This window comes from Bombina bombina, chromosome 2 (genome assembly GCF_027579735.1).
Source record: "Bombina bombina isolate aBomBom1 chromosome 2, aBomBom1.pri, whole genome shotgun sequence".
Classification (NCBI taxonomy): Eukaryota; Metazoa; Chordata; class Amphibia; order Anura; family Bombinatoridae; genus Bombina; species Bombina bombina.
The window spans coordinates 66,662,770-66,690,045 of NC_069500.1; the positions used below are offsets into that span (position 1 = coordinate 66,662,770).

General features: G+C 40.5%; 1 protein-coding gene across 1 annotated transcript in view; it reads left to right on the forward strand.

Moving 5' to 3' along the window:
* The window catches only part of CTIF (cap binding complex dependent translation initiation factor), a 621,404-nt gene that overhangs the window by 588,120 nt on the left and 6,008 nt on the right, over window positions 1–27,276 (forward strand). The window contains exon 10 of the mRNA XM_053701096.1: window positions 11,989–12,144. Coding sequence (XP_053557071.1) covers window positions 11,989–12,144 — 156 coding nt within the window. The remainder of the gene's footprint in view (window positions 1–11,988; window positions 12,145–27,276) is intronic.

Genomic DNA, 27,276 nt, shown 5'->3' on the forward strand with positions numbered 1-27,276 from the left:
CACAGACAGCTGCACAGCTTCCAGGGACTCATTGTACCCTTTGTTCATTTTTTTCACTATATTCCTGACCTATATTATCTTTTATTGTATGAAAATAAATGTCTCTTATAGCTGCTAATTTATAACACCCCTCCACCCGCAAGCCTTTTCCCTTTCTTCCTAAGCAACGCTTTAAATTTTTGAAGGAAGTCGGTGAATTTCAATATTGAATAGAAACATTTTGAAATTTACTTCCATCTTCTAGTAAATGTTAACACTGTTTTTCAGTGGCCTACTTACATATGCTGTGAGTGTCGTGCACCAGTATTCAAGTCTGTGTCTGTGAAGACTTTGTACAAAGTGTCTGAATACTCATGGTGTCTGAACTTTTACTTGAAACTTTTTGCTAATGGATGTATATTGCAAGAATCCTTCTATTTAAAATTGAAATGCTCCCATGCACAATTCAATTTTCACCTTTATACCACTTTAAACATTTTTCTGAAGGATGCACTTTTTCTGCCTTGTTTGCTTTTTTCATATATTTGTTTGTATACTTCTGACATCACTTTGCCACTAAAACAAGTGCCATTGTTTAATGGTTTCTCATACAGTTGTCAATTATATGTACACAAACAATGACTGATTTACGTCACCACACAAAGGAGTTTATAACTGAGGTTAAAGACACTTGATAAGGATTTCCCAGACTTGGGTTGATTGCATGTAAACTACAGTAATAAAGACATGAAAATTATGGCCTACGATATGTCTAAAAATACATTTAAAGGGACAGTCTACTCCAGAATTTTTATTATTGTAAAAAGATAGATAAACCCTTTATTACCCATTCCCCAGTTTTGCATAATTAAAGGGACACTGAACCCAATTTTTTTCTTTTGTGATTCAGATAGAGCATGCCATTTTAAGCAACTTTCTAATTTACTCCTATTATCAATTTTTTCCCATTCTCTTGCTATCTTTATTTGAAATGCAAGAATGTAAGTTTAGATGCTGGCCCATTTTTGGTGAACACACTGTGTTGTTCTTGCTGATTGGTAGATAAATTCACCCACCAATAAACAAGTGCTTTCCATGGTTCTGAACCAAAAAAATAGCTTAGATGCCTTCTTTTTCAAATAAAGAAAGCATGAGAACGAAGAAAAATTGATAATAGGAGTAAATTAGAAAGTTGCTTAAAATTGCATGCTATATCTGAATCACGAAAGAAAAAAATTGGGTTCAGTGTCCCTTTAACACTGTTATATTAATATACTTTTTACCTCTTTGATTACTGTGTATCTAAGCCTCTGCATACTGCCCCCTTATTTAATATTTTTTGACGGACTTGCATTGTAGCAAATCAGTGCCCTCTTATAATTAACTCCACGGGCGTGAGCACAATGTTATCTATATGGCACACATGAACTAACACCATCTTGTGAAAAACTGTCAAATGCATTCAGATAGGAGGTGGCCTTCAAGGACATAGAAATAAGCATATGAGTCTACCTAGGTTTAGCTTTCAACTAAGAATACCAAGAGAACAAAGCAAATTTGATGATAAAAGTAAATGTTTTTTAAAATGACATGCTCTATCTGAATCATGAAAGTTTACTTTTGACTAGACTGTCCCTTTAAGGGAGTGGACAATAATGATGTATTAGATGTTTATACTCTAGCAGCTACTTCAAAGTCTAGTTAAAAGAAAACTGAAGCATTAGGAAACACATTTGTCTTTTTTTGCACAGGCAAGAGAGAGCTGTCTGTTATTTTGTAGGTTATAGTTAAAATATCTGTTTACACACACACCGATTGGTTCTTTGTTGGCAACAAGTAATTACTGGAATAGATACCAATAAAAGGACATTGTACTCAAAAATGTACTATCTATAGAAAAGCAACAAGTAGAAATGTTATTTGTTTGCTTGGAAAAAAAATGGGAAGCAAACCCTGTTTCAATTTCTTTTGTAATGAATACAGTTGTACCATGTGCGTGTAGTATTTCTTGCTATAAGTCAATGGACATTAGCAGGAAATACCTGTCGGCCAATGGGCATTCACAGGAAATACCCATCAGCCAATAGGCATTAGCAGGAAATACCAATCAGCCAATGGGCATTAGCAGGAAATAACTGTCAGCCAATGGGCATTCACAGGAAATACCCGTGAGCCAATGGGCATTCACAGGAAATACCCGTGAGCCAATGGGCATTCACAGGAAATACCTGTCAGCCAATGGGCATTCACAGGAAATACCTGTCAGCCAATGGGCATTCACAGGAAATACCTGTCAGCCAATGGGCATTCACAGGAAATACCCGTCAGCCAATAGGCATTCACAGGAAATACCCGTCAGCCAATGGGCATTCACAGGAAATAACTGTCAGCCAATGGGCATTCACAGGAAATACCTGTGAGCCAATGGGCATTCACAGGAAATACCTGTCAGCCAATGGGCATTAGCAGGAAATTCCTGTCAGCCAATGGGCATTAGCAGGAAATACTTGTCAGCCAATGGGCATTATCAGGAAATACTTGTCAGCCAATGGGCATTAGCAGTAAATACTTGTCAGCCTATGGGCATTTACAGGGAATACTGGTCAGCCAATGAGTATTAGCAGTAAATACCAATTATTTTCTTTGTTGAAGAGCATACGTAGGTAGGTAGCGTGCTTGTGTCTTAAAGAGTACATGGCAAGAAACACTGACCTACCTGCCTTCTTTTCACCATGGAATATCAATAGAATAAAGTCAATTTGTTAATAGAAGCAAATTGGAAACTACTTCAAAGTCTAGTTAAAAGAAAACTGAAGCATTAGGAAACACATTTGTCTTTTTTTGCACAGGCAAGAGAGAGCTGTCTGTTATTTTGTAGGTTATAGTTAAAATATCTGTTTACACACACACCGATTGGTTCTTTGTTGGCAACAAGTAATTACTGGAATAGATACCAATAAAAGGACATTGTACTCAAAAATGTACTATCTATAGAAAAGCAACAAGTAGAAATGTTATTTGTTTGCTTGGAAAAAAAATGGGAAGCAAACCCTGTTTCAATTTCTTTTGTAATGAATACAGTTGTACCATGTGCGTGTAGTATTTCTTGCTATACGTCAATGGACATTAACAGGAAATACCTGTCGGCCAATGGGCATTCACAGGAAATACCCATCAGCCAATAGGCATTAGCAGGAAATACCAATCAGCCAATGGGCATTAGCAGGAAATAACTGTCAGCCAATGGGCATTCACAGGAAATACCCGTGAGCCAATGGGCATTCACAGGAAATACCCGTGAGCCAATGGGCATTCACAGGAAATACCTGTCAGCCAATGGGCATTCACAGGAAATACCTTTCAGCCAATGGGCATTCACAGGAAATACCTGTCAGCCAATGGGCATTCACAGGAAATACCCGTCAGCCAATAGGCATTCACAGGAAATACCCGTCAGCCAATGGGCATTCACAGGAAATAACTGTCAGCCAATGGGCATTCACAGGAAATACCTGTGAGCCAATGGGCATTCACAGTAAATACCTGTCAGCCAATGGGCATTAGCAGGAAATACTTGTCAGCCAATGGGCATTATCAGGAAATACTTGTCAGCCAATGGGCATTAGCAGTAAATACTTGTCAGCCTATGGGCATTTACAGGGAATACTGGTCAGCCAATGAGTATTAGCAGTAAATACCAATTATTTTCTTTGTTGAAGAGCATACGTAGGTAGGTAGCGTGCTTGTGTCTTAAAGAGTACATGGCAGGAAACACTGACCTACCTGCCTTCTTTTCACCATGGAATATCAATAGAATAAAGTCAATTTGTTAATAGAAGCAAATTGGAAACTTTTATTTATTTTTTTTATTTTTTTTATTGTACACTCCATCTGAATAATAAAAGAAAGAGGTTAGGGGCATGATGTAGGCACCCAGCCTCCCTGGGAAAAAGAAAAAGCCGCCTACATAAATCACAAATGTATATTGCATACACGTGTCCTTAGTGTATTTTTTATTTAATGTAATTGGTGAAATGAAATGCTGAATTAAAGGTCTCTTTATGGTGCTATAGCAGTTATGTTGCAGAACATTCTTTTCTTATACCTTGATTGGGATGATGTCTGCTGCTTTGCATAGCTCTCAGAATAGCTGACATAGTTTCATGTTATTTGATAGGGTTCTGCTGGAACTTGGAGAGACGAGTATTTTTTTTGTAATTTGTTATGGTAGAAAAAAGAGAGCGTAAGAAATAATGTGCTGTCTGCAGTGAGATGAGTGTTGTACAATTTGTTCATGTTCACTAGAATCTGAACAAGGACCTGTAATACAAACTAATAATATACTTTCATGAATCTGATAAAACATGCAATATTAAAAGGCTTTTTACTTTGCTTCTATTATCAAATTAGCTTTTTTTTGGTATCCTCTGTTGAAAAGCATACCTAGATAGGCTCAGCAGCAGCAATGCACTATTGGTAGCTATCAGCTGATTGGTGGCTGCACATATAAGCCTCTTGCAATGTGATTATCTACCTCCCAGTAGTGCATTACTGCTGTGGAGCTGCAGGGGTTAAAAACCTAGTTATATGCAATTATGCAATAATACAGTGTGCTAACACATTAGATCATTTTCCGTTTTATGCCTCTTTAAAGGGACACTGAACCCAAATTTTTTTCTTTCGTGATTCAGATAGAGCACGCAATTTTAAGCAACTTTCTAATTTACTTCTGTTATCAATTTTTCTTTGTTCACTTTATTTGAAAAAGAAGGCATCTAAGCTTCTTTTTTGGTTCAGTACTCTGGACAGCACTTTTTTATTGTTGGATGAATTTATCCACCAATCAGCAAGAACAACCCAGGTTGTTCACAAAAAATGGGCCGGCATCTAAACTTACATTCTTGCATTTCAAATAAAGATACCAAGAGAATGAAGAAAACTTGATAATAGGAGTAAATTAGAAAGTTGCTTAAAATTGCGCGCTCTATCTGAATCACAAAAGAAAAAAATTGGTTTCAGTGTCCCTTTAAAGAGATAGGAAAGTAAAATGTAAACTTACAGGATTCAGATAGAGCATGTAATTTTAAGACACTTTTAAATTCCCTTCTATTTTCAAATGTGCTTTGTTCTCTTGGTATCCCTTGTTGAAAAAGAATATGCACGTATCCTTTACTAGTGGGAGCTAGCTGCTGATTGGTGCCTGCACACATGTGTCCTTTGTTATTGGCTAACTAGATGTGTTCATCTTGCTGCCAGTAGTGCAATGTTTGCAAATTTGATAATTTAAGTAGATTGGAAAGCTGTTTTATATGTATGTTCTATCCAAATCATGAAAGAAAGTTTTGGGGTTTCCTGTCCCTTTAAGTATACATAGTACAGCACCTGATTAGCAGGGGCAGAACACATAGAGCGTTTTATTATCGCATTAAACCATTTTTCCTTTTGCACTTTTTTGTCCATTTAATTACGATACAAAATGATTATGATAATATTGATGTAATGTAGGATTATACATTTAATATTGTGCATTTGTGATTTTTTTTAAGTAGGAATTAAGTTTAAAGATTTTATTTAAAAAAACGAGCACATTTTTGTTTCAGTTGTGACATTTACACCCATTTGACGCAAAGCGCCACTGTAATCCTGACTTCCACGTCTTCTGGCAGCCTGACCGTAATGAGCTGCTTATCTCCCCCTCCAGGCCTGCATTCCTACTCCCCTCTCCATCCCTATCACACTGTCCCGCTCCCTATTCCTCAGGAATGTTATCTGAGATCCCCTCACTTCATTATCAAACCATAGCCACGTCTTGCACTGGACAGTTAATAATGTGCTCTTTCTTCTGTCACTGCTGCACTGCCGTGTGTCACCAGACGTGCTAACAGTATTTCCATACAAACTCTCACTTGCAAAACCACATTTAGGGCTAGACTACAAGTGGAGCGATAAATATTCGCACACCTGCAAGTGACTGGTTATTGCTGCCACAAGCTCACGGTAACCAATTAGCACTTATCAAATTAACGGATTAGATCTCTTGTTAATTTTATAAATGTCCACAAAATGACCCCAAATACAAAAAGCAGTATTTGGGGTCTAAAGGGAGTGGTTGTGGGGTGTTACATTATGGTCTATGGGAACTGTGTGTTCCCAGTAAATATATATGTATATTCTTATACACATATATATTTATGAGTGGAGCAGTGCAGAGAGAGACACTCTGTCCCTCTCTGCATCAGGTAGCGGTGGTGCCGACCGTTGGTGGTGTGGGAGGGTTAGGGAGGCAGGTGGACAGTACATCGTTGGAGGGGGGTGCAGGAACGGGAAAAATATCAATGCGGAGAGGGAGGGAGAGAGAGAGGGGGTCCTAGAGTAGAGAGGGGGTCCTAGAGTGGAGAGGGGGAATAAAGGGTAGGGGGAAAAGATCGCAAAGATCGCATGGGGGGGTGCAGCTACACTACAGATTTGTTTTTAATGTAAATAAAGAGATACATAGATAGAAAACTGGGTTCTGGCAGACAGTTACCAGTACTTAAGCTGGTGGACACTAGTTAGAGGGCGGAGGGTTAGAGAACTTTTTGGGAGGGATCAGGGAGGTGGAGAAAATAATAATAATAATAAAAAGGACTAAAACATCACATTGGCAGACTGTCTGCCAGTACTTAAGATGGTGGTGACCAGTGGGAGGTGAGGGAAGGAAGAGAGTTGTTTAGGAAAGATCAGGTAGGGATTAAGAGAAGGGAGGGATCAGGTGGGAGGGTAATTTCTACACTACCGCTAAACTTAACCTTACAAGCTACCTGAATAACCCTTCAACTGCCAGGAATTTCAGATATGTGGTGTGCTGCTGCAATTAGCGGCCTTTTAATTACCAAAAAGCAATGGCTAAGCCATGCTATTTCTGAACAGAGGGGATCCCAGATAAGCTTTTACAACCATTTGTGCCATGATTGCACAAGCAGTATGTAAATTTACAGTGAGAACCCCAAAGTTTGTGAAAAAGTTAAAAAAATTTTTTTATTTGATCGCATTTTGCTGTGAAACAGTGGCATGAAATATTCCAAAATGGGCCTAGATCAATACCTTGGGTTGTCTACTACAAAAAATATATAGTTTTCATAGGTAAATGAAAAAACAAAAAACAAGGCTCTATTTCTGTTTGAATAGAGTGATGGCAAAAATGCTAAACATTATCTGGTCTTTTGGGCAAGTTTTAGACTGAAATGCCGGTCCTTAAGGGTTAAACCTTAATGTTTTAGACACACCATGCAGTGTAAACAACTTTGCAATTTACTTCTATTATCAAATTTGTTTTGTTCTCTTTCTTTGAAGTGTAAACCTAGGTAGACTCATAGGAGCCCAGGAGAGCGCACATGTTTTTTTGCAATCTATGGCAGCATTGTGTTTGCAACAATGTTTATAGTAATTTAATACAATGTTAAAGGCATATGTATTCGTTAATGAATCATGGATATTCATTTTGTTTTCACTAAAAGAATATCCGAACAAATGCACCACGAAATTTAAAGAAAATTAATAAAATACTGGCTAAATTCGTCAGTATTCATTTGTTCTCTTTAAATTACTTGTAGGGGTTAAAAAATACTTAAATTTAGCGCAGCCAAAACAACCGCAGTGACCAAGTGATTGAGCGTACATTAAAGAATCACCCTAAATAACAAGAAAAATTATTTTAAACTAAAGCTACTACAATTTTTTTATTTTTTATTCAGATACTGTCATTAATTATCGCACCCTAGACGAAAAAACATTCTGTAATAGTGTAAAAAAAGTTTACTTTTAGCTCAATTAAAGTAAAATTAACCCTTATGGATTAAAGAGTCAAGGAGCTTTAAATGTAAAGCAATTTTTATACAGTCTACACCAGAATTGTTATTGTTTGAAAACATATATACTCCCTTTATTACCCATTCCCTAGTTTGGCTTAACCAACACAGTTTTATTAATACATTTTTTTACCTCTGTGATTACCTTGTATCTAAACTCCTGCAGACTGCCCCCTCTGTTCTTTTGACAGACTTACATTTTAGTCAATCGGTGCTGACTCCTAGGTAACTCCACGGGCGTGAGCACAATGTTATCTATATGGCACATGTGAACTAATGCCCTCTAGTGGTGAAAAACTGTCAAAATGCATTCAGATAATAGGCGGCCTTCAAGGTCTAAGAAATTAGCATTTGATCCTACCTAGGTTTAGCTTTCAACTAAGTATACCAAGAGTGCAAAGCAAAATTGGTGATAAAAGTAAATTGGAATGTTTTTTAAAATCACATACCCTATCTGAATCATGAAAGTTTATTTTGGACTAGACTGTCCCTTTAATAGTTATAAAACATAAATTTCGAGAGGCAAATAAATATATAAACAGCTAATGTATTCTCAGCTATTGTAAAAAAAACACTCTGTTAAAGGGACATGAAACACAAAAATGTCTTCAGATAGAGAACACAATTTTAAACAACTTTCCAATGTACTTCTATTATTTAATTTGGTTCCTTCTATTGTTATCCTTTGCTGAAAGGTTTATCTTGGAATGCTCAGGAGCAGCAAAGAACCTAGGTCAAACCTTTTGTCATTGGCTCACTCAAGTGTTCATTCAGCAACTAGTAGTGCATTGCTGCTCCTTCAACAAATGATACCAAGAGAATGAAGCAAATTTGAAAATAGAAGAAAACTGGAAAGTTGTTTAAAATTGTATGTTCTACCTAAATCATGGGTTTCATGTCCCTTTAAGTCAGCAGAATCAAACCTTTGTCTTTCTAGCCTGGTACAGATGATCTGTGCCCCTCCTATGGTACCCCTGTTTTACCTATTAGCAATACCTGTGATAGCTTTTTTATTTCTTAGTTTATTTTTATTTGTTCTTTAAATGTTACATGGATAAATATATCTAATGTGCGTGTGGCTGGTGGCGCTCGATACACAACACTAAGCCAAACGGAAGACATTTCCATCCTGTGGTTTTGAGGTCCCAAATGTTTAGTATTTCCAGCGACAGCCATTTAAATTCATTGGGAGGAGATGTAATGACTTGTCAAAGACACAACGCAATCGAATCAACCCTGTGTCTAAAACAAACTGCTGCTGTATTCACGTCTTGTACCTGCTGTAGCGTCTGACCCGCAATAACATGAAGACCAAATGTAAACGTTTAAACCCTTTGCATTGCTGCACTTTGGAATCGCACCAAGGCAACAAAATAACAGGAAGGCAATCTGTTGGCGCTCTACAAATAACCGATAATAATAATAATATTTGGTCTCTGTTAAAGCTTTTAACAGCTGAACAATTCAGTCAGTACTGTTGGGGGGGTCACTCGAACTCAAAAGTACAGTCAAAAATGTAGGTGATGTTTTACAGATATTTCTAAATTGTTTTTTTTTTTTTTAAATCCCATTATGATTGTGAAATCCCAGAAGCTCCGGTAATAACTCATCTGAATCTATCACATTTGAAATGTTTGCCAACTTTATTTCACCCCCACCCTCATAATTACAAACATATAATAAGGCAACATGTTTACACATTGTTTTGCCTCAGGCTGATGTTCGTAAAAAAGATATTATATCAGAGGGTGCCAGCAGATTATTATTAAAGTGTTAAAGGGACACTTTATACTTGATACAACTGTGAGAAAGCAAACGTTTAATTATGTCTACTGATGTATACCTGGGGTTTTTTTGTATTTAAAGGGACAGTCTACTCCCAGAATTTGTATTGTTTAGAAAGATAGATAATCCTTTATTACCCATTCCCCAGTTTTGCATAACCAATACAGTTATATTAATACACAGTTTTTTCCCTTTGTAATTACCTTGTATCTAAGCTCCTTATTTTAGTTCTTTAACAGACATGCATTTTAGCCAATTTGTGCTGACTCATAAATAACTCTAAGGGAGCAAACACAATTTTATCTATAGGAACATGAACTAGCGATGTCCAACTGTGAAAATACACTGAGGTAAGAGGCGTCCTTCTACGGTTTAGAAATCAGTTTGGGCCTACCTAGTTTTAGCTTACAACAAAGAATTTCAAGAGAAGAAAGCAATTTTGATGATAAAGGTAAATTGGAAAGTTGTTTAAAATTGCATGCCCTATCTGAATCATGAAAGTTTGACTAGACTGTCCCTTTAAATAAGATTAGTAAAAAATAACTAATCTTCAGCATTGTCACTCAGTTCACACTTTACTGTAATTTCATAAAATTTCACACAGTTTAACTGTTATCTCATAAGATTATGGAGTAAACTTCCTTGAATTGAGGAGTAAAAAGAAAGTGTATGGTCCTACACATGTCAGATGCACATTGCCCTACTAGTCCTGGGTCAAGCAAAAATATTCAATGTTTATTCCTTTAAAGGGACAGTCTAATAAAAAAACTGTCATGATTCAGATAGGGCATGCCATTTTAAACTTTCCAATTTACTTATATCATCAAATTTGCTTTGTTCTTTTGTTTTTTATTGTTGAAAGCTTAAAGGGATATGAAACCCAATTTTTCATATAGAGCATGTGATTTTAAGAAACTTTCTTTTTTTATTTGAAAAATCAGTAATGTAAGCAACTTTCTAATTTGCTCCTATAATGATTTTTTCTTCTTTCTCTTGGTATCTTTATTTGAAAAAGCAGTAGTGTAAGCTTAGGAGCTGGACCATTTTTGCTTCAGAAACCTGGGTAGCACTTGCTGATTGGTGGCTATATTTAAAGATACCAAAAGAACAAAAAAAATTGGTAATAGGAGTAAATTAGAAGTTGCTTAAAATTGCATGCTCTATCTCAGTGGCATATTAAGGTTTTGTGCTGCCCTAGGCACCAAAAATTCTGTTTAGAGTTTTAGAAAGGCCAACTTTAGATTGAGAGCTATTCATCTATCTATGCAGAATTCTGAATGCTAAGGAGAGACACATAACATTACAACATTATGCACTGATCACTATTTAATAGGATATTTTGCCAGTTTTCATTAACCCCTTAAGGACCACCGACGTACCCTGTATGTCACTGGCCTTTTTTTGGGACTTGATTGTTTTATAGCATGGTCTTGCCACCAGCATTGAGACTGCTCTATTCCACAAAGCCTGCTGGAGGGAGGGCATTAATAGCGTGTTCTTGCTAGACTTGTGCTATTATGTCCTGAAAAAACCCTTAACGACCAGTGACATACAGGGTACATTATGGTCATTAAAGGGTTAAACTTTGGTTAGTGGTGAAGAATAAAAATTGTTGAATTTGTTTAAGTGTGTATAAGTTATTCAGCTGTACTGTTTTATTCACATGACAGCACAAACATTTTTACATTTAACACTTGTAATTACTAATTTATTCTCACATCTGATCAGCATTATTCCTTGCGTTAATTGGCAGCTGTTAAAGGGACAGTCTAGACCTTATACATAATTTAAATTATTTATTGCTACGTACCAAAGAAGCATCCGGCAAAATCGATAAGTTTGTAAGAAGTACATGAAACATTTAAATATTCATCGTTTGTTAGGAGCCGAAAACAGCCGCCAATCATATTGAAAAATGCAGGCACCTTCCAAATGCAAAGAAAAATTTACTAATAAGAGAAACAAAACCTAAAAACAAATATCTGTGTATCTGAAATTACTAAACCATCTACTTTGTTTTGGGGTTTTTCACATTATGGAACTGTAAACTAAGATCAACAGTTATAAAATGTGCTATTATTATGTCAACATTCCGATATATTTCATGCCACAAAGTGTGATAACACTTGCGCATTGAGAAACGGTCTGTTCTGCGGTCTTGCTGTGCTATTACCACATCTTGCTGTACTGGTTTCCTCTTTTTATGTTTGTTTCAAAAGTTAAATAAAAGTTGTTTTAACAAATTCCTCTTTTTTCATTATCTGTTTGCAGAAGCAGTTTCCTCTTTTTTTTCTTTCTTTTTTTTTAACCCCAGACAACCGTCTGCGCCTGGTAAACCTATGTTTTACTGACTGTGGTTTTGTGTGTGTTTTTGCAGAAGGAATTCTCTGTGCGAGAGGAATTGCATCGGTCAGACGTAGAGCGATGGCTTGGGTTCATCACCTTCCTGTGTGAAGTATTTGGCACCATGAAGAGCAGCACAGGAGAACCTTTCAGAGTACTTGTGTGCCCTATCTACAAATGCCTCAGGGAGGTATGGCCACTCTCTTCTCAGTTTTGCTGCCTATACCACAGAGTTTCTCAACACTGTTATCCAACTTAAAGGGACGTGATTCCCAAATGTTGAAGCACTTGAAAGTGATGCAGCATAACTGTAAAAAGCTGAGTGGAAAAAAATTACCTGGACATCTCTATGTAAAAAAGTAAGATATTTACCTCAAAATGTCCAAAGTATTCATACCCCACTGTAAAGAGACTTTAAGCAGCCAATCAGAATGCTAGACCCAGGACTTGCAAGGGAGTGTGCATCTGTCATGTGCAGGTACAGTCATGTTATTTTCCTATTCAGTTTAAGAAAGTTTACTATGAAATCTCATGAGATCACAGGAGCACAATTACATGACCTCAGCACTGCTGATTGGCTGATTTTTTTTCTCCCAATTTGCAGCTTTACAGCAGCTCTAACTGTTCACAGAGCACTTACTCTGGTGAGCCGAAGAAATTGTGAGGTAAAATATCTTCCTTTTTTACATACAGATGTTCAGGTGATATTTTCATGACAGCTTTTTACAGTTATGCTGAATCACTTTCAAGTTACTTTCAAGTTACTTTAAAGGGACAGTAAACACTTTCAGATTGTAATATAATTTTATAGTAAAACAACTTTGCAGTATACTTCATTTTGTCCCCTTTTTTGTGCAATTAGTTTGGACATTTTAAATTTTCCAGTCCTGAAAATTAAAACAGCACATGACAGGGTTCACAAGGTGTTAATCTGTGCTAATAAAAACAGACTATGCTAATATGTTAATCTGTTGCAAATCTGCAGGAAAATGTTGTGATTACAAGGGGTTTACTTTGACGTTTTGATGTAAACATTTTAATTATGTGTAGTAAAACAACTGTATCATAAACTTTTATGTATTTTACCCCCTTTTCTTGTAGTTTCTTGTAGTTGAAGAAAGAAAATTAAGAGTTATAGAATTTTGATTTAAGCAGTGATTATCAGACAAGGAACAGCAAAACAATGCAGATTTTACCAACATAATGCCTGTAAAAAATCCTGATTGGCAAGTGAGGGGTGGAGTTTGGCTGTTGAAAAACAACTGCAACAAACAAAGTGTTAATGTATTTAAGATGTCAAACTCATTTGCTATGTGTTCTTCAAAGCTCTTTAACCCCTTACAAGTGCTGATTGATGAAGCTCTGCATCATTTTAAACAGCTTTTCTTGCTTCTTTCTCTTGGTATCCTTGGTTAAAAATCATTCCTATATAGGCTAAGGAGCAGCAATACAGTAAAGGGAGCTGATAGTTGGTGGCTGCACACACAGAGTCTGAGTATGACTGTAAAGCTGAAACGCGTTAGACTAACACAGCTATGCATGTGTTTTTACTCTAGAGATGTTTTTAACATATTGAAATACAATTTTGAAGATTTTGTATATGGAGAGAGATCCACCTTATTTCCTTCTCACAAAGTTAGTCAGTAGCGAGTCTTAGCTCCCAGTTGTATGGAGGAGCAAGTTAAGAAACTTGGAGTTGAGGTCACATGACATCTGCATCACAGGACAACTGGAGGCAGTAGCAGAAGAACCGATGAGCGGAGTGAGCTGTAAAGCGCAGAACACTGGGTCATGATGTTTGAGTGGTACTGAACAACAAAATAGTGTGTTAGCCTATGATGATTTGTGCTCACAGTTCATAGAGTGAGTTAACAAGTTATAGTAGCGCCATTCATTTAAGCTTGCACTGCCTTCCACAGTGAGCACTCAGAGGGGGTTGTTGCTGTTTTTTTGTATTGGCGGCACATATATGCCTCTTCTAATTGGCTCACTTTATGTGTTCAGCTAGCTCCCATTAGTGAAAATCTGCTCTTTCAACAAAGGATACCAAGAAAATGAAGCAAATTTGAAAATAGAAGTAAATTGGAAAGTTATTTTATATTGTATGCTCTATCTGAATCATGAAAGAATCATTTTCATTTAAGTTTTCTTGTGACTTTAAGTGTTGCATGTTCACAAATCAGTGACACATATGTGACAAGTTTAATTGTGCAGTTCATAGCGGGAGCCAGGGCCGGACTGGGAATAAAAAGCAGCCCTGGAAACATTTGAAGACCAGCCTTACTTACAGTTGAGTCTGTAGAATCCACACGGCCCATTTTTCTCAAGGGGATTACTGAAATACTCCTTCCCCTAATATTTTTTTTTATTCAGAATTAAATGATATTTGTCTGTAATATAAATAAAAATTGTTTTCTAGGCACTCATAAAACCCAATTTCATCTACAACTCTTTCACAATGTGGAAATGATTATCTATAGAATAATCTAGAGAAGACACAAATAACAGTGTGTCACTCTGTCTCACATTATGACTTGACTAGACTCTAGAAACCATTCAAAGGAAGACTATTAAATGGTACATGGTCTAGGAAGTAAAACTTACAAGAAAATACTTTGTGACCTTAATATGTATAGCTCAGAGGAGAAAAGAGAGGTGATAAAGCTGCAACCCTCTCCAAAAGCACAACCCCTTATACTGTAGCTGACCATACCCAGCTGCTGCAGCCCAACGGAAAATCTACTAGTGTCTTGGGCCAATCCGGCCTTTGTGTTAGCTATATATATTTTTTTTAGCAGCTGCACTGCCCTATATTATTCCCAGGGGCTTTTAGATGTTGTTTATTTGTAACTTTTTAATTGTTTTCTTTCTTAAGACACGGTGATGTCACAAAATCATCAATTACTGTTGGAAATATCACTCCTGGCCAGCAGGAGGAGGCAAAGAGCACCACAGCAAAGCTGTTAAGTATCACTTCCCTTCCCACAATCCCCAGTCATTCTCTTTGCCTTCAGTGCAAGGAGGAGATTAAGTTTAGGTGTCTGTTTAAGAATTCTATCAAGATTTTTTTTTATTTTGGAAGCCTGAGCAGGTTTGCGCTGATTTCCCTGACAAGCTGGGTTTAGCTGTACTCCACATTAGTCCCTTCAGTAGGGCTGTGGTAGCTTTCAAGCAGTTAGGAACTTGTAGGGTGGGCCTCACTATGTTTTCCTAACAATATTGCTGCCCTCAAACAGAATGCCAGAGTAGGCTTATTCTGTTCCTTCTTCTATCCACAGGTCTCTGTGAGGAGTGGCTTCCTCTCATGCCAGGTGAGCTGTCCTCCTGTCGGACAGTCAAGGGTGCAGGTAAGTGCCATTTTAATTCTTAGAAGACCCTCACACTAAAGCTGATAGGCTGCACTTATATGGGGCTACATTATTACTGAGAGTCAGGATATCTTAGATAGGATGCAGGGCACTGTGTGGCGGTTTTAGGACGTCAGAGTCCTTGGAGAGACAGTGGGTAACATTATAGGAGTGTGTTAACATTATTGGTGGCTCAGTTCATTAGACTGCTTATTTATGCAGTTGTTAACTTTTGGGGGCTATTTTGTGCTGTTTTATTTATGGCACTTGCTGTCCATATACGAAGCCGACTGTGATGTCATGAGGGGCGGGGCTTCTCTCTCTAGACGCAGCACGTGCTGTTACTTGGCACCTTTTCCTTATTGAGAGACGTAACGGCTTCTGTGGCCCTTTCCCTCAGGAGCTGATCCATTGTTCTTTCACTACGTTCCGTGTCAGAGAGGAACAGGTAGGCACCTCAGCTTAGCTCTGAGGTGTAGAGGGTGCCAGAGAGGTTTTTTTTTTTATGAAATTTGATAATTTTTCTGTGGGGGTCTGTAAATCTTGCCCATAAAGTTATCTCCGGACTAATGGATTTGTTATACTGATTTTTAACACTAATGTTTTGAGCAATATCAGTTAAAGGGACAAAATTTAAAAAAAATAAAAAAAATCTTCTAAAGTTGTGATATTTATTTGCAGGATGTACCTAGTGTCTATGCCTGCTGTAGAGTGCAAACTTTGCTTGAATTCCCAAGTTGAACCCCCTTTGCCTTTTTGTAGTTCTTGTATTGAAAGAACTCTGATGTACAAAGACAGACTGTTTGTTTCTGAGCCACCATTCTCTCAGGTTGATACTGTTCAGGCAATGCCACAGTCTCTACCTCAAACGCCCCAACCCATATTAACGTTACATGCAGTGCCCTGCGGTTCCTCGCAAGCTCCTAAAGGAGTGTATTTGAAGGCCGAAATTGCTGCCCAGGTATCCTCGGCGGTATCTGAGGCGCTAGCTGCCATCCCCATGCTGCAGGGGAAGCGTAAGAGGAAAAATAGAGAATCAGATAGTAAGGTATCAGATCCTGTACAGGCTAACCAAGTTGCTTTTTCCCATAAGTCGGAAGAGGAGGATACTTCGGTAGCCTCTGAGGGTGAAATCTCAGATTCAGATAGTGTAATTCCTTCTCCTGATGCTGAAGTGGTTTCCTTCAGATTTAAGCTTGAACACCTTTGTGTTTTATTAAAGTAGGTTTTGGCTACTTTAGACGACTACAATACTCCTGTCATTGTCAACCCTTAGAAATCTAGCAAATTAAATAGATACTTTGATGTTCCCTCCCCAGGGGAGGTGTTTCCAGTGCCAGACCGTGCTACGGAGATTATTGCATGGGAATGGGAGAGACCAGGAATTCCCTTTTCTCCCTCTCCAGTCTTTAGGAAGCTGTTCCCGGTGGCTGATTCCATCAAGGAGTCGTGGCAGACGGTCCCCAAGGTGGAAGGGGCGATTTCTACTCTGGCCAAGAGGACTACTATTCCTATTGAGAATAGTTGCTCTTTCAAGGACCATATGGATAAGAAGCTGGAGGCTTTCTTAAAGAAGATGTATATTCATCAGGGTTTACAATGGCAACCGGCGGTGTGTATTGCTACAGTAACAAGTGCGGCAGCCATTGGTTTGATGCTTTGTCCGGGTCCCTCCAAGCTGAGACTCCTTTGGAGGAGATACAGGATAGGATAAAGGCTCTCAGGTTAGCCAATTCCTTTATCACTGACGCCTCTTTGCAGGTCATTAAGTTGGGAGCCAAGATATCTGGCTTTGCAATTTTAGTGCTTAGGGCACTATGGCTGAAATCTTGGTCAGCTGATGTTTCTTCCAAATCTAAGCTTTTGTCGATTCCTTACAAGGGAAAGACCTTGTTTGGCCCGGGTTTGGCAGAAATTATTTCCGATATCACAGGTGGTAAAGGATCCTTTCTGCCTCAAGACAAGAAGAACAAATCGAAAGGACATCAGAGTAATTTTCGTTCCTTTCGTAACTTCAGAGGTAAGTCTTCGCCCTCCTCTACCAAGCAGGAGCAGTCCAAGCCTTCATAGAAGCCCAGTCTTGGAACAAGGAGAAGCAATCTAAGAAACCTGCAGCTGAATATAAGTCAGTATGAAGGGTTTGCCCTCGATCCGTGATTGGATCAAGTGTTGGGCAGAATCTCTCAATTCTCTCAAGCTTGGGAAAGAGATGTCCCAGACCCGTGTGCTGTAGACATAGTATCCCAGGGTTACAAGTTAAGTTCAAGACCTTTCCACCCAGGGACAGGTTTCATCTCTCAGGATTATCTGTAGACCAGATAAAGAGAGGCATTCTTGAAATGTGTATAGGATCTTTTCCTCTTGGGAGTGATAGTTCCAGCCCCAATACAGGAACAGGGTCTCGGGTTCTACTCCAACCTGTTTGTGGTGCCCAAAAGAGAGATAACTTTCAGGCCTATTCTAGATCTAAAGTTTCTCAACAAATTTCTCAGGGTGCCATCCTTCAAGATGGAGACTATGCGTTCCATTCCTTCCTCTGGTTCAAGAAGGTCAATTCATGACGACCATAGACCTGAAGGATGCATATCTGCATGTTCCCATTCACATGGATCATCACAAGTTTCTGAGATTTGCCTATCTGGACAAACACTTTCAATTTGTAGTGCTTCCATTTGGCCTCGCCACAGCTCCCAGGATTTTCTCAAAGGTCCTGGGAGCTCTGTTGGCAGTAATTTGGTCCCGGGGGAATTGCTGTGGAACCTTATCTGGATGACATTCTGGTTCAAGCGCCATCTTTTCAACTAGCAAAATCTCATACAGAGATCTTGTTGTCCTTTCTTCGTTCCCACGGATGGAAGGTGAATTTGGAAAAAAAGGTTCTCGTGTTCCGGCCACAAGAGTGGTGTTCTTAGGGACCATTATAGATTCCCAGACCATGACACTCCCACCACAATGCTTGACTGTAGGCAAGACACACTTGTCTTTGTACTCCTCACCTGGTTGCCGCCACACACGCTTGACACCATCTGAACCAAATAAGTTTATCTTGGTCTCATCTGACCACAGGACATGGTTCCAGTAATCCATGTCCTTAGTCTGCTTGTCTTCAGTAAACTGTTTGGGGGCTTTCTTGTGAATCATCTTTAGAAGAGGCTTCCTTCTGGGACATCAGCCATGCAGACCAATTTGATGCAGTGTGTGACGTATGGTCTGAGCACTGACAGACTGACCCCCCACCCCTTCAACCTCTGCAGCAATGCTGGCAGCACTCATACGTCTATTTCCCAAAGACAACCTCTGGATATGATGCTGAGCACGTGCACTCAACTTTTTTAGTCGACCATGGCGAGGCCTGTTCTGATTGGAACATGTACTGTGAAACCGCTGTATGGTCTTGCCTACCGTGCTACAGCTCAGTTTCAGGGTCTTGGCAATCTTCTTATAGCCTAGGCCATCTTTATGTAAAGCAACAATTCTTTTTTTCAGATCCTCAGAGAGTTCTTTGCCATGAGGTGCCATGTTGAACTTCCAGTGACCAGTATGAGAGGGTGTGAGAGCGATAACACCAAATTTAACACACCTGCTCCCCATTCACACCTGAGACTGTGTAGCACTAACAAGTCACATGACACCGGGGAGGGAAAATGGCTAATTGGGCCCAATTTGGACATTTCCACTTAGGGGTGTACTCACTTTCGTTGCCAACGGTTTAGACATTAATGGCTGTGTGTTGAGTTATTTTAAGGAGACAGCAAATTTACACTGTTATACAGGCTGTACACTCACTACTTTACATTGTAGCAAAGTGTCATTTCTTCAGTGTTCTCACATGAAAAGATATAATAAAATATTTATAAAATGTGAGGAGTGTACTCACTTTTATTATATACTGTATATAATGTTAATATTTTTTGTTATTTTCTGTAGTATAGTGGTCCCCCCACCTCCCGCGATCATTAGTTATGGACTCCCCACACCCCCATCCCACATTTTTTCTGTAGCATAGTGCCCCTTCCCTCCTTCTACCTTTATTTTTTTCTGCAGTGTAGGGCCTCCCACCCACCTCCCCGGATTCCCTCCCACACCTCCTGCCAGCACCAGCAGATGATTGTTACAGATGGTGACACACGCAGTGTCACTGTCTGTAACGATCTAGCATCTGCCTTCATATGAAAGCAGAGCACCGATCGTGCAGGCAGATGCCTAGAGCTCAGGAAGTCCAGCTCTCAGCTGTAACTTAACTGGAGCTTCCTGCAGCTACGACATATATATACATCATGCGGTACCATAGGCAGAGTAACGCATGACGTGTATATATAAGTTGCTTTGGGTAAAGGGGTTAAATTGGCCATAAACAGTTTGAGATAACATTTTAATTATGTGCAGTAAATAAAAATGTTCCAATATAATCATTATTATATTTACTCATTACTTATTTACCCTTTTCCTATAATTCAAGTCTAAAAATTATGAGTTTTCCAGTTCTGAGAACTGGAAGAGCACACGGCAGGCATTACAAGCCTAACCCAGGATGTTAAGATAACTGCAAACCAAATGTCACCAGCTATCGGTGTCCTGTCCAGTAACAAGTCCAGATTGGCTCCTCCAGATAAGTCAAGTGGTGGGTGGAGTTTGTTGCAATTTTTTTTTAACAGGCAAACATTTTCAACCTCTCCCTGCAGAAAGATAGTAGTTATGTGTTTACTGTACTTTTAAGATCCTGCGCTTTTATTTCCGTTTAATTCAGCAATTCAGACAGCATTAAAAATAAACATACCAGACGTTACCTCAGTCTTAAAAGGAATTTGTTCCTTTTCTTCATTCAAAAGAGATCGTTTTAAAATGCATTGCCTTTATAATCAGCTGTCATTAAAGGACTACTCAATGCAGTAGAATTACATAATTATCAAGTACATAATAAAAAGACAATGCAGTTGCACTTACTCTGTCAGAAAAAAAATCTACTGCTGATCTGAAATTCAAATTGATTTTTTCTCCCATTTTCCAGCCCCTTTATCATGTGACAGCCAATCACAGACTAGTATATGTATACCCTGTGAGCATGAGTGTTCCCCAGAAAGTGTGAATATAAAAATACTGTGCAAAATGTGATAATGTAAGTAATTTGGAAAGTTTCTTATAACTGCTGCTCTATCTGAATCATAAATTTTATTTTGACTTGAGTGTCCCTTTAAGTTCCCTTTACTTTCAATTTGAAAAGATATCTGATAACCTTTCTCATGCAAAAAAAAAAGGTTGATTTCTATTTCTTAGTATATTTGTTTTGCTCACAGTATCCCATTAGCCCAGTGTCATATGAGAGAGCAATGCTATATGGTAGCATGTGAGAGTGACTCTAATGAAATGTAGCCCAGAGCTTTGTCTGTGCGTGGAGCCAGGGTCCCGTAGAGATTCTAGATCTCTTTCATCCAGCAGTTTATGTAAATAACTAGGGTGCTTGTGCAGTGTCTCCTTTCAGTCTGCAGAGCTGTTTGCCACAGTTTTGCAACAAAGATGTAGGATAACATACTCATGACAGTACATTGCAAGGGTGTTAGGTGAATTCTGTGCTGAATTCCAGCAGGCCTCATTCTTCACTTTCCACTTGACCTGGGGCAGCAGAATTTTCCATCTTCATTTGGTTCAGACACAAATCCTTTTCTAAAAGACAATAGGCTCAGTCGTTTAGAAGCCAAATAAGTGTTTTTTTCAATGCATAACCTCTTCACTACTGGGACTTTCAGAGAAGAACTTGCCCAAAATTCACGGCAAATTTTTAGCATTTTTGGTATCACTCCATTTAAACAGGGGTGGAACTACCGGGGGTGCAGAGGTTGTAACTGCGACCAGGCCCCAGAGGGCTTAAAAAGAGTGTGATGCGATGCTTCACTAGTGTCTCTGTCTCTGACTACAGGGGTTAGTGTTTCTGTTTTACCCATTGGTGTGTATGTGTGTATGTATGTATGTGACTATGTGTGTATTTATGCATGTGTGTGTGTATGTTTGTGGAACCAGCAAACTACAGACCTTGTTACTACAGCATGGGGGGGTCGGGGGGTAAACAGTGTCTCTATACAGTACCACTATATACAGTACGGGAGGGCTGGACTATGTCACAGACTACTGTGGTCACTTTATAAAGTACTGGGACAGGTAGGGTCAGGCCAGCTATCTCACCGGCAGATTACAGACTGTCACTAACTCACTATATACAGTAATAGGGGGTCAGACCGTCTTATAGACTGTGGGCACAGGGTACCTCCTGTTGCAGACATGTAATCTGATTTACATTTTATTTTCTGTGTTAAATGTTTTTTTTTTTTTTTTTTAAAAGATATGTATCAAATTCACCTTTTTTGGGGGGGGGGGGCGGCGGCGGCCCTTCTTAGATTCTTGCACCTGGGCCCTGTGGTTTCTAGTTACGCCTCTGCATTTAAACCTTTTTCCCATCTTAATACGAGGAGAGTCCACGGCTTCATTCATTACTTGTAGAAATACAGAACCTGGCCACCAGGAGGAGGCAAAGACACCCCAGCCAAGGCTTAAATACCTCCCCCACTCCCCTCATCCCCCAGTCATTCTTTGCCTTTCGTCACAGGAGAATGGCAAAGAAGTGTCGGAAGATTCAGAGTAGTCTCTTAGGGAGGGTAGTACTCTTCGGAATGGGACTGGAGTTTTTAGCAGTCTTGTCAGCCTCTCAGTGAGAGCATTTACAAATGTTAGGGTCTGGAGATGCAGGGAGAGTCTTTCTGCGACACCATCCAGACTTGTATTAACAGCTCCTTAAGCAATCAGTGTTGACGAGTTTCACTGCCTGCTTTCTATCACTCAAGTCCACGTCAGGAGCGATGCTACAACACTGTCAAACTTGAGAGGCCATGTTCCTGTTCCACGGCGTAGATTCTGGTAAGATCATTTCATTTTTTATACCTATAATGATAACGCAAGAAGACAGGGTCACAGTGTGACTACTTTTATCTGTCTAAAATCAAGGGTTAATATCTCCGGAAGGGGATTATTGAACAGGGGGGGATTTATACATGATTGCTTTATTGTGTTTTTTTTGCTGCAACATGTGTGAGATGTGGCTCTGGCAATGTGTGAACAGTCAGGTTCTAACTTCATTTTGATTACTGTGCAGCCTGTTTAGTTTGGTGCATTCTTTCTCGGCTGCAGGGGCGGTCCTGCATGGCACTCCATGTGACCGGGTGTGGCCTCATTCTCTTCCTTTTCCTGACCGAAAGCGGTTTCTCTGTGGTCCTGTGTCATAGGAGGTGGTGAGTGCCCCGGCCATTGGGGTATAAAGGCGCCATTTATTTTCTCTATAGTCCATATTAAAGGCGCAAGTTATGGAGGACTCTGATACGTTAGAGGTTACTCCCTCTTCGCCAAGATCTAATGCCTGTGTTTAATGTGAGGAGGCTACGGTGTATCCACCTGTTCTATGCCTGCTCAACTATGTTCCACATGCCTTGATAAAATAGTGATATCTAAAAAGAACAAGATGTTTAGTACCACTGAGCCGTCCACCTCTGAGGGGTCTCCATCCTGCGAGGTGCTTTCCCTACAATCATCTCCGATTACACATGCAGCTCCCCAGTGCACTACTAATCCTCCTGCTGGAGGGGCCCTGTGGCCACCAGATTTTGCTGATCAGTTGCAAATGGCGGTGTCTGCGGCCTTCAGTGCTTTACCTCGCACTGCTAAGCGAAAGGTTAAACATTGCTATCCTTTCTAGGGGTCATCTACTCCGTTGGATGTATCTGAGACTAGATTATCCGCTGATGCAGAGGACTCCGATACTTCAGGGGACTCTTTCTCTGGGTCGGAATCTGCTGCCTCTAAACCTCCGGCTGCGGAGGAACCAGACTTTAGATTTAGGATGGAGCACTTATGCTTTTTATTAAAGGAGGTGTTAGCTACTCTAGAGGTTCTGGAATCGAAGTTACCAGAGGAACCTTCTATTCCTAAGCTTGATAAAGTCTATGAGGACAGGGTGGTGCCCCAGACTTTCCCGGTTCCCGTAAAGATGGTTAATATTATAAAGAATGAATGGGAGAGACTTGGTTCATCTTTCTCCCCTTCTTCTTCGTTTAAGAAATTGCTCCCGGTTCCTGATTCTCAGCTAGAATTGTGGGGATCTGTCCCTAAGGTGGATGGAGGTATCTCCATGCTCGCTAAGCACACCACTATCCCACTCGAGGATAGTTCGACGTTTAAAGAACCCATGGATAAGAAATTAGAGACTCTGTTAAGAAAGATGTTTCAGCACAAAGGGTTTGTATTTCAGCTTGCAGCGGTGGTTGCTGTCTGTCTGTCTGAGATGATTGAGGTGGAGACTCCCCTCGATGAGATACAGGCCCTGAGGGTAGCAAATTCGTTTATCTCTGATGCAAATATGCAGATTATTCGCTTGAATGCCAAGACATCAGGCTTTTCTGTTCTGTGGTTGAAGTCATGGTATGCTGACATGACATCCAAATCTAGATTACTTTCCCTTCCATTTAAGGGAAAGGTTCTTTTCGGTCCAGGCCTGGACTCTATCATATCCACGGTCACAGGGGGCAAGGGTGCCCGCCTACAGTATGATAAGAAGAATAAACCTAAGGGTCCTAATTTTCGTCCGTTTCATAAGGACAAGTCCCAACGACAGCAGCCTGCTGCGAAGCCCGAGCAGTCCAAGAGATCTTGGAAACCACCTTAGTCTTTGAATAAAGCCAAGCAGAGCAAGAAGCCTGCCAAGACAAAATCGGCATGAAGGGGCTGCCCCCGATCCATCTCTGGATATTGTAGGGGGCAGACTATCTCTTTTTGCGGAGGCTTGGACGAGAGAAGGATAGGTTTCAAAACTCAGCCTCCCACAGGGCAGATTCCTCTTGTCAAATCTATTGTCAAAACCAGAGAAACGAGATGCCTTTCTAGAGTGCGTGAAGGATCTCTCCTTTCTAGGAGTATTTGTACCAGTACCTCTAGCAGAGAGAGGTCTAGGATACTATTCAAACCTTTTCGTGGTCCCAAAGAAGGAGGGCACGTTTCGCCCGATTCTAGACTTAAAGTACTTAAACAAGTTTCTGTCGGTCCCATCATTCAAGATGGAGACGATAAGGTCTATTCTGTCCTTAGTTTAAGAGGGTCAGTTCATGACTACGATAGACTTGAAGGACATTTACCTTCATGTGCAAATACACAAGGATCACTTCAAGTTCCTAAGATTCGCTTTTCTGGAGCAGCACTTCCAGTTTGTAGCTCTCCCATTCGGTCTGGCTACTGCTCCAAGAGTCTTTACGAAGGTTCTGGGAACTTTGCTCGTGGTGGCGAGATCTAAAGGTATTGCAGTAGCACCTTTTCTGGACGACATCCTGGTCCAGGCTCCGTCCTGCCGACTGGCAGAGGACCATTCAACAGCTCTTCTACTTCTTAGATCTCATGGATGGAAGATAAACTCAGGAAAGAGTACTCTGGTTCCCAGTACCAGAGTGGAGTTCCTGGGCACAATAATATCCATGAAGATATTCCTGACAGACCAGAGACGTTGCAAAATTGCCTCCATCTGTCTTGCCCTTCAGACCTCCTCAAGGCCATCTGTGGTCCGGTGTATGGAGGTGATTGGGCTCATGGTATCCAGTATAGATGTCATTCCATTCGCTAGGTTCCATCTACGATCCCTTCAGTTATGCATGCTGATGCAATGGAACGACGATCACTCAGATCTATCCCAACGGATCTCTCTGGACATCCGGTCGAGGGAATTCCTCTCTTGGTGGCTCCGTCCAGATCAGCTGTCCCAGGGGACAGCCTTCCTGAGACCATCCTGGGAGATTGTGACTACGAACACGAGCCTCTCAGGATGGGGAGCTGTTTGGGGTGCCAGGAAGGCACAGGGCAGGTGGAATCGGGAAGAGTCGCTTCTTCCGATCAACATCCTGGAACTTTGAGCGATCTTCAACGCTCTGAGGGCTTGGCCCCTCTTGGGTTCGTCCCAGTTCATCAGATTCCAGTCGGACAACATTACCTCAGTGGCTTACATCAACCATCAGGGGGAAACGAGATGCTCCCTAGCCATGAGGGAAGTATCTTGGATTCTGGAGTGGGCGGAGACCCACAACTGCTCACTGTCAGCGATCCACATCCCCGGTGTGGACAACTGGGAAGCGGATTTTCTCAGCAGACAATCGTTTCATCCGGGGGAATGGTCTCTTCACCCGAAGTGTTTGCAGAGATTTGCAACAGATGGGGGACTCTGGAGATGGATCTCATGGCGTCCAAACTTCAAGCTACCCAGATATGGGTCATGGTCCAGGGATCCCCAGGCAGAACTGATAGATGCCTTAGCAGTGCCTTGGGGATTTAACCTAATCTACATATTTCCTACGTTACCACTATTACCTCGAGTAGTGGCCCGCATCAAGCAGGATCCAGCATCAACTATTCTGATTGCTCGGTCTTGGCCGCAGAGGATGTGGTTTGCGGATCTGGTAGGGATGTCATTGTCTCCTCAATGGAGGTTGCCCTGTTGCAGGGAACTGCTGTTACAGGGCCCCTTTGTGCATCAAAATCTAGATACTCTGTGGCTGACTGCGTTGAGATTGAATGCTTAGTTTTAGCCAGGAGAGGGTTTTCTGAGAGTGTGATTGATACTCTCATTTAAGTCAGGAAGCCGGTCTCCCGACGCATCTATCATAAGGTGTGGAGAACCTACTTAATCTGGTGTGAGTCTCGTGGATATTCCAGGACAGCTTGGAGAAGGGACTTGCCGCCAGTTCCTAAAAGGGACAGATTTTGGCTCTATCTGTGTTGTTACACAAGAAGCTTGCTGAGCTTCCTGATATACAGTCTTTTGTTCAGGCTCTATCCAGGATCAGGCCTGTATTTAGACATTCTGCTCCTCCTTGGAGTTTTAATCTGGTTCTTAGGGTTTTGCAGAGGGCTCCGTTTGAGCCTATGCATTCCCTTGACATTAAGATACTGTCTTGGAAGGTTCTTTTTCTACTGGCTATTGCTTCGGCACGCAGAGTCTCTGAGTCGGCGGCCTTGCAATGTGAGCATCCTTACCTGGTTTTTCATGCCGATAAGGCTGTCCTTTGCACTGGATTGGGATTTCTCCCTAAGGTTGTGTCTGATCGCAACATTAATCAGGAGATTGTAGTTCCTTCCTTGTGTCCTAACCCTTCTTCTTCACAGAATCGGTTACTTCATAACTTGGGTGTGGTTCAAGCTTTGAAATGTTATCTTCAGGCTACGAAGGATTTCAGACAGGCTTCAGCATTTGTTGTCTATTCGAGGAAGCGCAGAGGGCAGAAGGCTTCTTCTACTTCCCTATCTTTTTGGCTGAGGAGCATGATTCGCTTGGCTTATGAGACAGCGGGACATAAGCCTCCTCAAAGGATTACTGCTCACTCAACTAGAGCTGTGGCTTTTTCTTGGGCCTTCAAGAATGAGGGCTCTATGGAGCAGATTTGTAAGGCGGCTACCTGGTCCTCCTTACATGCTTTTTCAAAGTTTTACAAATTTGAAGTTTTTGCTTCGGCTGAAGCAGCTTTTGGGAGGAAGGTTTTTCAGGCTGTCGTGCCCTCAGAATAGGGTCCGCCTCTATTTTTCCCTCCCGTTTTCATTCAGTGTCCTCTAGAGCTTGGGTATTTGTTTCTCTCTCTTCCTATATTTTTTGTTATTTATGCAGGATCTAGTGATATAAAGCAACTGTTGACCACATTTGGGGCATGAAAGACCATTTATGACCTGCCCAGGTTTATAAATTATTATTATCTCACTCTCTTTCTCTCTCACTCACTCTCACTCGTTCTCACTCTCTCTCTCTCACTCGTTCTCACTCACTCTCTCACTCTTTTTCACTCGTTCTTACTCTTTCTCACTCGTTCTCACTCGTTCTCACTCATTCTCACTCTCTCTCACTTGTTCTCACTCTCTCTCACTCTCTCTCTCACTCACTCTCACTCTCTCACTCTTTCTCTCTCACT